General features: G+C 47.3%; 1 protein-coding gene across 1 annotated transcript; it reads left to right on the forward strand.

Moving 5' to 3' along the window:
- The first annotated feature begins 1,183 nt into the window (after positions 1–1,183).
- Positions 1,184–2,242, forward strand: LOC134518365 (homeobox protein Hox-D1-like). Its single transcript, XM_063341076.1, has 3 exons — positions 1,184–1,317; positions 1,495–1,610; positions 1,743–2,242. Exons 1-3 carry the CDS (start codon positions 1,184–1,186, stop codon positions 2,012–2,014), a joined length of 522 nt encoding a protein of 173 aa, XP_063197146.1. The 3' UTR covers positions 2,015–2,242.
- The last annotated feature ends 11,539 nt before the right edge of the window (positions 2,243–13,781 follow it).

The following is a 13,781-nucleotide window of genomic DNA, read 5'->3' on the forward strand; positions in this document are numbered from 1 at the left end:
TGTGGCCTCTTCCTGGCCACAGTGAGCAGCACTTTGGCCGAGAGCTTGTAGACCTCTTTGGGCTGTTGAGTGAAAGGCAATGAGTGATGGATGAGGGCTTTTTTATGCTTTTATTTAGAAATAAAATATTTTTTTGATAAAGTACCATCCTTGCATTTCACAGCTGAGTCCACATCCACCTCCTAAGACTTAGAAGGTTACATGTCTAATTCGGAGCAGCATGATGTAGCCCTTCTTTGTGTTGTCTGTCCAGTCCCAAGTCACCAAAGCCCAAGCATGCTCTGCCCAGTGCACCCTTTTGCTGTTCTGAACTGCACTGACACACAGTTATCAGCTGACAAGTTGGACGAAATCCATCGTTATTCATATCAAGCATACCTGTAGCTCTGACTGGATGGTCAAGCGTCACTTGGAGACATTTAGGGAAAGGTGATTACTTTTGGAGTCCGGGCTTCACATCCTCCACGCTTGTTCCTGTTGCCTGCCGTTCCGGCGGGTTGAAAACCAAGAGAGAGCGAGCTGTAGGGTTTGGCTGGGCAGCGCAACTCGCTGCGCTCTCTGCCAGCTGCAAGCGCTCGGTAAAACAATGCTGAATCGCCAAGGGAAAAATGAAAGCCCATTAACGGGGTGAGCCGGGGAATTCACTTTTGAGAGGCTACAGAGCACTTACCTGATGGAGCGAGACCATTAAGTGCTGTGAGGTGCAGCAACCCCCCCCTCCGGGTGCGGACAGCCTGGGGGTGCTTGCGCAGCCCGCCGCGCCCCCGGCAGCTCCCCCGGGCTGCGGGGGCTCCCGTGGGAGCGTCCGGGGGCCTGGCCGGCAGCGGGGCAAGGGGAGGGGGCAGAGCTGCCCCGAGACGGGAGCTCGGGAAGCGGGAAAGCGCTGGCTCATCCACCCTCCAAACTCCCGGCAAGCGGCTCCGGCGAGCCCGGAGCGAGCGGCCCTGTCCCCGGGGGGGTGGGTCCCGGCAGGGCTCGGGGAGGCTGCCCACCCGCAGCCCCACGCCGGCCCTGGGCAGCCGGGCGTGGGCAGGGGACCCGGCGGCTCCCGGGACCCCCGGAGCGGGCTCCCCCCGCCGGGCTCCCATTGGCCGCGGGGCGGGACGTGCCGCCCCGCTCCCGGCCGTATATTAGGGCACTATTGCCCCGGCGGGGCGCGGGGAGCGGCGCTGCCCCGCGGGCCATGGACCTGGGGTACTTTCCCCTCGCCTTCCCGCCCGGGCTGTGCCGCGGGGCCCCGCAGACCCCCTACCCCCGGCGTGGGGACGGCGCCTTCTTGGCTCTGGGCATCGCGTCCAGCGCCGCGGCCCCCCCGCTGCCTGCCTGCGCGGGGGCGGCGGGGTACGCGGCCGCCCCCCCGGCAGCGCCGGGCCCCGGCTACCGGCCGACCCGCGGAGCCGGGCCGCCGGGCTTCGCCACGTCCATCTTCCCCGGGAGCAGCCGCCCGCCGCCGCCGGAGCCCGGTCCCCCCTGCCCCTGCCCCGGCGCGGGCAGCGGGGGGTTCCGGCGCCTCTCGCCCTGCCCCGGGGCCGCCCCCGGCTCCCCGGCCCCCGCGGCGGCCCCCCGCACCTTCGAGTGGATGCGAGCGAAGCGGAGCCCGCCCGGGAGAAGTGAGTGGGGCGGCGGGGCGCGGGCGGGGGCTGCTCCCATCCCGGCTCCTCTCTGCCCCCCCTCCTGCCCCCACCCCCGCCCCGCTCCCTTCCCCTCTCCCCGCTGAAGCGCGGTGTTTTTCGGCGTTGCAGGCGGCGCGGCGCCGTGCGGGGGGGAACCTCCCGCCTGCCCCGCACGCACCAGCTTCAGCACCCGGCAGCTCACGGAGCTGGAGAAGGAGTTTCACTTCAGCCGGTACCTGTCGCGGTCCCGCCGCCTGGAGGTGGCCCGCTCGCTGCGCCTCCGCGACGCCCAGGTGAAGGTCTGGTTCCAGAACCGCCGCATGAAGCAGAAGAAGCGGGAGCGGGAGGCGCTGGCCGCCCCCGCCGCCGCGCCCATGGGTGCCCCGGGCGGCCCCCCGTGAAGCCCCGCCGCCCCCCACGGAGGGGTCTGCCGGGGACGTCGGGGCCGGGCTGGAAGCTGCGGCCGGCGGGCCACCCGAGGTGTCCCTTCGCTCGGGACCGCGGACATGCGGCCCCGCTGTTTTTGCTATTGCAACTTATTTACAGATTTATTTGTGAGGATTCAGGGAAAGGTGCCAGCCCGAAGCGCTGCTCCGTTTCGGGGCGGGCCGAGTCAGCGGGCTGGCGCAGCCCCGAGCTAACGGGGGACTGCCGCTCCCCCCGGGGAGAGCAGAGAGCAGCTCCGCCAGCTCCCCGGGATCCGCGGGGCTGGTGCGTGTGGGTGCCAAGCTCCCGACCCCTTCTTCCTTTTGCATTTAAAAAGAGAGATCCGCAAGCTCAGGCAGAGCTCATGCAGAAGAGGGGGAGACACCCCGAAAAGGCAGAGCAGGGAAAACTTCCTCTCACGGGAAAGGGGCAGGGATGGTCACCGCTGCCAGCATGATTCCAAGATCCCCTTTTGAAAAAAAGTGCCCTTGTCTTTTGCCCTTCCCTTCGCAAAATTGCTGCAAAAAAAAAAAAAAGGCTATTTATGCTTGCATTTTTTCCTCATTTGTTCCCATTCCTTTTCCTGATGTGGCTGATTTAGTCCAATATCTGCTTAGTAACTGTGAGAGAAGATTTTAAAACAAATAAAGTCTCAGGAGGAGCACCTCTTCCCATTCAAACTGCAGAGGTGCTGGGATTTTCCTTGCAGAGGCTCTGGGCTGCCCAGCACGGGCCAGCAGCTGCTCTGGCTGGCTTCTAGCATCTCTTGCATGTGCTTGGGCAAAGACAAGGCATTATATAGCCTCTTATGGCATCTAGGGTCAGACTCTCGGGTCATCCAGGCTTGATTGTATCTTATGGTTAAAGAAATACACCCCATTAAATCAGTTTGCAACAGATCTTACCACATGCAAAACCTCAAGAGCTGTTAAAGTGCAGAAAGATGCTTGGGTTTGACCACAGACCTCTGCCAGCAAAAGTCCAAGAGGATTCCTGGGTCTTTTACTGGGGCTACTTGTTCAAAAAGAGTGACAATGACTGATTACCCCATGCAAGTGCAAAATTCACCAGTGATCCTCACTTCTCTTGATTTCATCTTTCCTGGAGATAAAATAACAGTATCAAAGCGGACAAAGGACCCGAGTTTAGACTCTTTTCCTGTCTGTGACTGGGAAAGCATAACAGCAGTGTGGAGAGGAGCGACATCTGGAATTATGGGAAGGTGACTTTATTTATTTGTGGGACAAAATGATTTTGGACAACTTCCACATTGGTCTGGATTTCTGCTGGGTGTTGGACTTTGGGTTGAAGAGCAAATTGCAGCACCAGGCGAGATGGATCTCAGGGGAGCAGTAAGCATTTGGTCACCGTCTGGAAGCCAGCCCCAGGCACCAAAAGCTGTTGGTCCTTGTTGGATGCTTGCTGGGCAAAAGAAACACAGAGAGATGAAAATGAATGTCTCAAGACAGAAAGTCTGCAATGTAGGATGTACTTATTCTCCGTACCACCTTCCATTCCCCAAGGCGCCCCTCTGCTTACCGGGCTTTCTTTTGAAGATGTCTCTTCTGACGAGGGACTGGGAAGCCACCACCGATGGCAGCTTCAGCAGAGGTTGGTGGGAGCCCCGGGAAACAGCGTGGTCCCAAAAGCCGGACAGGCATGTTGGGATGATGCTGCAGCAGCAGACCCACATCTGAGCGGGGACAGGAGGCCTCCTCAGCAGGGAGACAGGTCCCCCTGCAGTGAGCATCTGAGGGAGAGGACCTCCCAAGACAGAAGGGTTTGGTTACGCATTATACCCCGGCTGTACCTGGAAAGTACAATAAAGCCAGAGGCTGGTGGTTGTGCATGCACATGGGGACGTTTTTGTTCTGTATCGGGTGTTGCGGTTCACACCCCCCTGCCTGCTTCACTTTATGGGTTACCACTGAAAAATTCTCAGGACAGAAGTACTCGTGTAAAACTAGTTGCAGCCAAAATCCGTGGTTTGCAGTTCCTTATTAAAGTAATGACACCAAACAAGCAGGCTGATCATTCATTAAAAAATAGGAAATAATAATTCTGCTACCTGTTTTTGAGAGGATGCTATTTAAAGAAGAATAAAGCAAAATTCATGGTAAGATTCATGAAAATTCAAGTAAATGATTTTTTTTTTTTGCAAGCTGAATATTAAAGGAAAGTCAAGTACTAAACAGGCTTTTTCAGTTGCTTTTAAGGTACATTTTTACCAAGTCTCTGGCTAGTACTCCTTGTTTTTTTAAACAACAAATAAGTATAGACATGTAGCCAGAATAACCCATCTTTCTAAGAGCATATGGTTCACATGCGAACTTTAGAAAACAGCTGTGTTTTCAGTTGTCTCCAAATTTGTCACATGTCTATGGGGTTGCTGGTTTGTCAGCCTTTTTGTTTCCTAATGGTTTTGACATTTGTGCTAGGCACTTCAGGCCAGAGGAACACTTTCCACACCACTGGCATGCCCCTGCGCCACCAACATGGGAAGAAAGATTCTCATTGATTTCAGTGGTGTTGGATCAGGCCATTAGAGCACACTAAGTCTTTTATAATGAATGTTTTCATGCCGTATATTTTCCTGAATAAATAAATACTTGTGCCAGCCTTGTAGCAGTGCACAGTTCTGTATCCATCAAAATGACACAGCCTGAGTATATAGAGATTTACTTGCAAATTAAGATGAAACCTTACACTCTTTTATGGCAGTCTGAATCAATTTGCTGGTATGAACACAACTATATTCTGTTCTAAGAACCGGTGCTTAGTATTGAGTGTAATTTTTGCTCACATGACAGGGCCAGTTTAATAGGATGTTTCTTCTTCGCAAACAGTTTCAGCTGGATGAGGATTAGATATTGCTCCTTCACACTGGTCTGTCAGCAGGATACCCAGAGGAAGGAGCTAATGCAAGCCACGTGCCAATTCCTGAATAATTAAATAAAAATGCCTGTGATATACATGTGTGCACACATGAGACAAATAAATGATAGATAAGGTCTAAGATTCACTCATTTAACATTAATCCCAAGGGTTGTGTCTCACACATGTTCAATCTGATGCCTGGCGGTTGCAAACAGGTTTTAGGTTGGGCAGATAGAGGTAAGAGCACAAGCTGCAGTTCTCACCGCAATGGGAATGAAATATTCCAGACTTGCCTCAGTAGATACCGACCACCATATAATTTATCACAAATTATGAAAATACTATTTCCTGGCCTTATTTTCCCTCAAACAGCATTAGAAACCACAGAAAGACCATTCTACTTCACTCATATATTAATTTTTGCCGACTGACTATTGCTCAAAGGGCCACGGGCTACAAAGGGATATGAACGAAATAATTTTTTTTTTATGCGTTCCCATTTTGCCTGAAACAGAAGAAAAATATTGATTTGGAAGGCTTCCAAGGAGAAAAAAGGGTTGTAAAATGACTGTTCCTAAGCAGTATATGTGAGTGTAGAGATTTCATATCCTTCGGATAGGTTAAGTGATAACAGAAAATCACACCTCTTTGAAAACCAAGCTTCGGCAAGAACCCAGGCTTGTCTGGCTTCCCATGCAGAACTGAAGGAGTATGTTATTGCTTGCAAATACAGCACAGGGAACGCTTTGCCGAGGGTTCAAACCGATGACTCCGGTTTACGGTATGAGCTGCATATACAGGTTTATTTTGAGCATGAAAGAGCACAGCAGTAAGCCAGAAAACAAAAATACGCAACCCAATCACCACATTTTAATCTCCTTTTAAAAGTGTGCCATTTCCTCTATTTATTGGTAAAACCTGGAACAGTGGCTTACACATAAAACGGTACAGGTTATTAGTAGAGGAGAACAGACTATTACTTCTTTTAAGAAAAAATCTTTGCCGGCAAAATTACAAAATGGAAAGACCTCCTTGTAGTTCCAAGCACTTGTTTCTAACAGCTAATAAATCATACTTATGATTTGTCCTGCCCTGCTCTGTTAGCCTAAATTCCAAGGAAATCCTGAGAACACTTGCAAATCCCTGATGACCAAGGAGAAAGAGGTATGGAGCGAAACCCCAAATAAGACATGGTTGTTACCAGCTTATCATGAAGAGGTGACCGAAGTTTAGGGGAAATGCATTCTTTTCTATTGGCTACATATGTATATGTGTCTCACTCAATCTAAACCATCATTTTTTATGAATTTTCCTAATGTCAGTGAACTAGAGGAGTCTTTAGCCAGGGAAAGGCACCCTCTTGAAAGAAAGAAAGGTGAACCAAATGACAAATCATTCTGCTCCCTACCGTAAAAATTTCTGTTATTCACCCCTCAGCCCAACCATATGTCTAAAATCCTCTCCAAATAATTCTGGGTAAGATATAGGAAAAGATACTTCCCAGACCTAGTGTCTTATTGTGTTTTAGTTTTATCCAGAAACAATTTGCTGTTCTTGAGCACCAGCCAAGCGAACAAAGTAACCCTCAGCTGTGCAACATGTGAATCTTCCCTGACTTAAACTTGTACCTGCGTAACGTGCTAAAATCTCAGATGGAGATACAGTCCTGGGAACTATTTGTAAGCAGGACAAGGCTTCCTTTATACTGAAAGAATGTAGACCACTGGCCCACAAAAGAGCTTTTCATAAACAATTTTATTTTCCTTGTGTTTTTGTTTCTTCAAGAGGCAACAGTCCCTGGTGATTAGCAGATTGAAAACCAGCAGTTTTAGTAAACAAACAAATACACAAACAAATACAGCCAGTTCCTTCTCTACCCGCCTATCAGACTTCCCACCACCTGGAAAACAATCTTTTTACTACACTTCATCAGAAAGCACAGTGTTATAAATAATAAACCACAATAAATTTCTTTTTTTCTTTTTTTTTTTTTCCTGGAAACTGAGGCATTTTTCACTAGGATGGAATATCGTGGCTTATGAAAATGTTTAACCAAGGGTCTAACCCAAGCAGTCTGGCCCCTTGGAGCATGGGGGACGTACGTAACCTGGGTGCTTCTGCCCTTAGACGGGGAACCAAGACCTTTACAATGCATCGACCTGTGCTGCTGTGGGTGGGCATAAAATTACACCCATGTGTGAATTCAGTGGATCAGGAGAGCTGCTTCTGCTGGGTAAAAGGAACCATTCCTTCTGCCCGTACCGTCTATGAAAAACACCCGCGTGCCAGTAATATGATTTTGGTGACATTCGTATAGCTGAAGAACCTGAGAGCTAGGGCTTTCCAGCCATTACTCTTCATCTTAATGGTTGTGCTACACTAAATCTACATTCCTAATGCCCCTTTTTATGTTCCTTTAACAAGCGAGCTAGATTAAACACAATAAAGTTTAGAGTGGTATTTGAAAATAGATAAAAAACTCACTAGATTTTTTCATGACTACTCAGATCAGATTTTGCCCAGTTACTGTTCAGATAATGGGAACGGTTTCCAATCCTGGCAATCTCTAGTATCAGATCCATATGTTAAGCATAGATATTGGAATAATTATTTTTAAACCCCACACATTTATGGATTTATAAATTATACCATTTACGTAGAGTGATATTTTCTTCAACATCTGAGTGTATCAAATCTAATGATAATTATCAAACAGTGTTAAAAGCCTATCCATAAAAAACCATCTATCTTTCCCTTTAGAAATTCATCTGAGTAAGTGTGGCAGGTACGCAACACCAATGGTTTATCAAACATGTTTTTTCATGCTGGAGAGACTAGACCCCAAAACACTGCACACAACAGGGTGATGTCTTATAACAGATTTGTAAAAGATTTGTAAAATTTTGTAATTGTAGCCAGCACTGTGACACTCATTTTAATGTGACCAGGCAGACAGTTAAAAAAATGGGACAGGACGGTTGAACACTCTTAATGTCACGTCTCACTCAAGAAATGGACCACCTGGTGTTTCTGGTTGCTTTTCAAATGTAGTACCAAATCAAATAGATTTGGTAATCTGATTTGGGACTTCACAGGTGTGAATTGTTACAGCAAGAGCCACCAGACAAAAGAACTACCACAATTCTGGGGCTGATAATAAATGTGAAAGAAAAAGGAAAAAAAAAAAAAAGGCATTACATCCTGTCTGCATGTTGTCAGTGTCATCTATGATGCTGTTGTGTCTGTCACCAGTGATCTAAGTCCTGCAACAGAGCTCACCCCCCAGAGGCAGACAGACGTGCTTTCAAGAACTGGAAGAGCATGGCTCTGGCCTGTTCTTCTGAAGATTTTTTCCTAAATTTAAAATCAATTGTATTTAATAAAAAAGGTGATGGCATATCTAGATGTTGTCGGCAGCGGTCACATCCAGACAGGGATGCGCAGATCTGCGGTCACTGCCAGCCTGCAATTTGTTTCCTAGAGCCTTCATCAGCTGCAGGCTAGCCTGAGCCTCACTGGTGGCCGCACGACATACAAACAGTGCCACAAATTGCTCACATTTGCTGGGTTTGTCAGTCTTGGGGCTGGTTTTGCATTGGTTCTGTCTGCGTTCAACTGTGCTGATAGTTCAGGCTCACTCGGCCATCTGATTCATCTGTAAATCTTCTGTCCCAGAGCTGAGATATATTGGCAAGCCCAGGCACTCATTTTACTAAACACGTTTAATTCTGAACATCTGACTGAGAAGGCTTCAGATTCTAACAACATTACTCTTGTAACTTTTGCCAGCCTTCAGGGAATTGAGAGGAGGTAGTAATGGATTGGGGATGTCACGCTTACACATGGCTGCTAGCTGGACTGGGCTGGGATTCAGCTAGCCTCTCTGCGCACTCGTGGAAACTGAATCTGGCTCATGTGGCCCGAAATGTTTCTCAATCGGGGATTCCTTTCCCATGTCCCAGTGTTCAAAAAGCTTCAAAGCGCATATTCTTTGCAAAATGTTCTGAAATTGCTGCACTACTTTTTATTTCTGGCTGCTTGGTCTCAGAAAAGACCAAAGGAGACACCTGGTGCTGTTCTCACATCCTTCTACTGGTGCCAGAAAAAGGATCAATCGGATCTGCCACCTCTCCTCACAAATCTCAGGAGGTACCCAGCCTCACCAACTCATACCCACTACTAAAAAGACCATGTGTTTTTAATCTATATACATTCAAGTTATTTCAGTCAGCATAATTTTTTTTCCTTACCACAGTTGTACCCTGGGGAGAAACTATGTCAAGTATGAACTTCTACAGCTGTAATGAAGATACGGCAAAGCTTTTCTTCTTCCTTTTATGGAACAAGACAATGATTTTAGATGGAGTAGATTCAACTTCTGAAGTTTCTACTATGTCATATATAGTGAATCAATACCCAGCCTCCCTTAAAAATATAGCAGGGCACTCCTGTATGGTCAGGCTACATGTTTAAACTGGAAGTGTTGACAAAAAAAAACTAGATAAAAGCTTCTTATTCATGAGACATGTGGGGGAAATAATTCAGAAAATAAAAAGTCACTTCCATGTAAGCTTTTTAAAAAAGGTTTCCCATCTGGAGGCAAAAAAGTTTATAAAATGTCATTCAGCTCTGCAGCATTTAGCTGTAAAACCAGAAAAGTCAGTATAAACAACGCATTGCTTCTCTGAGGACCAAATAATCAGGTAGAAACAGTCACGACTCTTCTGCTGAAGTGAGATGGACAGCATGAAAAGCCAAGAGCTAAGCCGTGTCCCAGTTCAGCAGAGACAGCATTCACGTGAGACCAACAAGGCTCACGTCCCTGCGCCAGCATTGGTCGCCTCCCTAGAGCAGTCCCCGGGGGTATGGAGGTTGAATGGGGTGGTATGGACCTCATGAATTCTCTACCAAACTTTCTTCTTAGGTGTTAAAATTTTCTGTTGGGCTTTCATGTTGTACAAGAGTCCTACTCATATGACTGATGAGGGGTTTTGTGGGTGGGTCTTGCTCGCTTTCTGTTTCTAAGATCTTTTAAAAGGGTTTTGGTTTTGTCCCAGTGTGGAATAGCAACACATTTTTAATCTCAAAAATCTTTTGGGACAAAGAAACCATTTCCTGCCCAGCTCTACAATTAATCACAGCACATCCCTCTTACAGCGTGCTACAGATAAATAATTCATTACAGCTGCCTCTTCCCTCCATGTGGGGTAGGCAGTTGTGATCATTTCTACAGGAAGAAGAATAAAGTTAATTCTTTCTATGCCGGCCTCCAGAGAAGGATTTAGTCCCTCTCAGAAGGAGCTTTGATGAATTAATAAACCTCCTCAGTATTTACCACACTTGTCCAGAAACTGAGTTCAATTGCAGTTTCTTAATTTTCCAGATAACATCTTTAGAGTTTGAGAAGACTTGCCTAACCAATGCCTACAGTCAAACAGTGAACAATTATTCTTACTTTCATTAACAAGATGGATCAGGATTTTGCTGCAGTATGAGCTACACAAATATTAGAACAAACCTTTACAGCCATCGCTACTGCAAGTTGGAGTCATGATTGCCGCTTTGACATTCGTGCCGTTTTGACAATGCAGCCCTGATCCACACTTTAAAAAAAAGATTTGTTGGTGTCTGGTCAATTAGGGATTAATAAAAGACAGAGAAGTGTGGAAGCAGCCTGTTAACACAGGCCTGATCCAAGGGACCCAAAGGTAGAGTCAGTTTGGCCGTGAGGGCAGAAGGCAGCAGAGCAGACCTGTGCATGGCATGGGCGGGGAAACCAGGGCAAAGTCCTGTTGAAGCTGTTGTCTCCCTTGTGGAAGCTTCTTCTTGCAGGCCCCCCTGCTCTGACATTTTGTTTAAAAGCCAAATCCTGGTCCCATCTAGCATAAGCTATGTGAAACTTATTGCTCTAAATCCACCACCTGCATGGAGAAGCCTGCTCCATGTACAGCTGAGACACTGCCAGGGTCCTGGGGGCATTGATGGGCCTGACCAGCCCCACTTGGGACCCCCACTGCACCATGTCCATCATCCCAGGGGACCCGTTTAAAGCTCAGCCCAGAGCAACTGCCCTCTTTGCTTTGCCATGGTTCCTGCTTAGTTGGATCCTGACCTGTGAGTTGATGTCCTTGTCCCCATGGAGGTGCCTGATGCCCTGGGCTGAAAGCAGTGGGATGGGTTGTGGCTGTAGAGGCTCTGCCCTGCCAACCGGTGGAGCCCCCCACACGGAAATTAAGGTAAAGCTGGGAAGATCAAGGTCCGACTTCAAGATCTTAGCTATTTCAGAGCATGGGGAAGGCTTCCTCAGGAGCTCCTGTGAATGACAGGGATATGCAAGAGCCAGCTGACACCTCCAGTGAGTAAAACAGCGAAGCTGGGATTTCTGCACAACTGCTTTGATGGCTGCTCAGTGCAGCTGCAAGAGTGATAGAAGTGCTAAAATAGACTTGGCACCCCTGAAAGTCTAACCGTGTTGAATGAAAGAAGGCAAGAAAGGAGGTGAGAAAGGGAGGGGAAAATGACTCATCTAATGGTTTTCATACACAGTTTGAGATGCGCTGTTTGCTTTCAGAAATGCTATTCTTGTGCCTCTTAAAATGCTACGAAAACTCTTGCTATCCTCATGTAAGTTGTTGGAAATGCATCAGCATTAATTGATTTGTCAATTAAGTATGCAGTATTTTCCATAAGTGCAAAGTGGTTAGTGTTAATACTCTGACTATTCCATTTTTACAGAAGCATGTTCCTTGAAATCATACCTTATCTTGTTTATGCAATATTAGACCAAAATTTGTACCTGCCTGATTATGAAAATAAGAGAATACTGTCAGCAACATGCAATTAACTTTATCATAGTGTGAAAATCTAATATAAGGTACACCTGAGGTGCCATAAAACCAACTTATTTTCTTACTCCATCATGGATGCTATCACAAGACATACATGCCAACTTCCCAAGGAAGTGCACGGAAGCTGCGGAGGTGAAAGTTTGGCCTCAATTTTGAGTTCAGGTTCTCATATAAAATGGTACCTCCTTAGTAAACTCGCAGGACCGTGTGTGTAACTGAAAAACTTGCAACTCGGGGGCAATTTTGGCACCATTCCTCACACTGAAGAACAGTGGATTGGATGAAATGGCTGATAGGAAAACACTTGCATTAAAGATATACCAAATTCCCTGTGAGACCCATTTGATCACGCTGGTCCAGATCCATCTGTTTCTGTTGCTCTGTGTACTTTGCCAGGCTGTTTAGTGTACAGAGAACCTCTGGCATGAAGTCATGCTAAAAACACCCTCCTGCTGCTGCCTGGCACTGGATGTGTTGGCAGGGAAGGACTTACTCAAGTCTTCCTTCGTTGCAGGGATTCCCAGCAGCCATAACAGCTTTTTAAGGACACTGACAGGCAGCATAATGCAGAGCAGCCCCCAGGATGCCCGAAGTTACACCAGAGGGGCAGCCTGGCCGTGGGCCAGGCAAGGAGAAAGCGTTTTCAGTGCTGGCTTGTTTGCCGTCTTTTGCTACCACTTGGCTTATTCTCAAACACCAGCCGTACCACACAAGCAGTATTCAGAGGTTTCAGTCATCAGCGAAATTTCCGCGCAGTTCTCTTTCAGAGAGAACCATTCCTAATTGAATCTACGACTGTCAGCACTCCTCCTGCGTCTTGGAAAGGCCTGGCTTGTTAGAGACCTGCTCCATGGAAATGGAGAGCAGCAGCTTGGGCAGAGGTCCCCAGTCGTGTGCTAAGTGCTCTGATGAGGTCTGTCGAGCAGTATGTGGCCCCAGCCGGTTGTCTTGGGATGAAGAAAAGTCATTCTGCAATGCAGAACGACTCTGTAGTGTCGTAGATTCATAGAATGGTTCGGGTTGGAAGAGACCTTAAAGATCATCTAGTTCCAACTCCCCTGCCCTGGGCAGGGACACCTCCCACTAGACCACGTTGCTCAAAGCCCCATCCAGCCTGGCCTTGAACACCTCCAGGGATGGTGTCCTCTACCACCTCAACAGTGCTCTGAAGAGAAATGTTTGCTATCAGTGTTTGGCACACAATACTGTTGTATCCACCTTAAATTTGAGTTAGCCTACAATGTGCTTCATGAACTTGAGAACTGCATGTGACAGCTAGCAGAACTCAAATTTGGAGAAGCTCATTCAAATGCCTTCACTTTCTGGTGACTTGTTTCATCTTACGTCCTGTCATACACTTGCCCAGCCAGACAGCAATTTGAATGGCCAGCAATAGTGGATGTGTTAAAAAGCAAACAGCTTAAAAAAATGCTGGAGACCAAAAGTCTTTCATTGCCATTTCCCAATTCTTCTTGTAAAACTATTCCTAACAATTCTGTCTGCAAAGGACTTACACTGCAGGTATAGGTATGCACTATTGATAGCCATACATTTTATTAAATATTAACATGGAACAAAAGAACAATACAAATTAAACATACATGTTAAAAGCTGTCTAAATAATATTAAGGTAACTCGCAAGAACAGTTTTCCTTTTTTTTTCAAGGCAGAAGATTAATCCTATTGAACTTCCATTCTATTTAAAATGGAGCATATATATATATATATATATATATGGCCTAGTCCTGTTTCCCCAGTGGAGAGTTTAACCCTAGCAATTAATACCTTACCTGGTAAAGGCAGCCCATGTGGAGAGATGGGCTATGAGAAAACAGTACGCCAGGCTCACAGGAGTGATGCCTTTCCTCAAAAAGCCGGGAGAGGAGAGAGGTGTATTGAATAAAAGCGAAGGTGGCGATGGAGTTGGTTTCATTGCTACTATCTGTCATCACTGGAGATCTCCCTGGAGGATTTCCTACAAGTTGATTTGCTAAAAGAGTCCTTTCAGTGGGAGCAG

Source organism: Chroicocephalus ridibundus, chromosome 7 (assembly GCF_963924245.1).
Source record: "Chroicocephalus ridibundus chromosome 7, bChrRid1.1, whole genome shotgun sequence".
Taxonomy (NCBI): domain Eukaryota; kingdom Metazoa; phylum Chordata; class Aves; order Charadriiformes; family Laridae; genus Chroicocephalus; species Chroicocephalus ridibundus.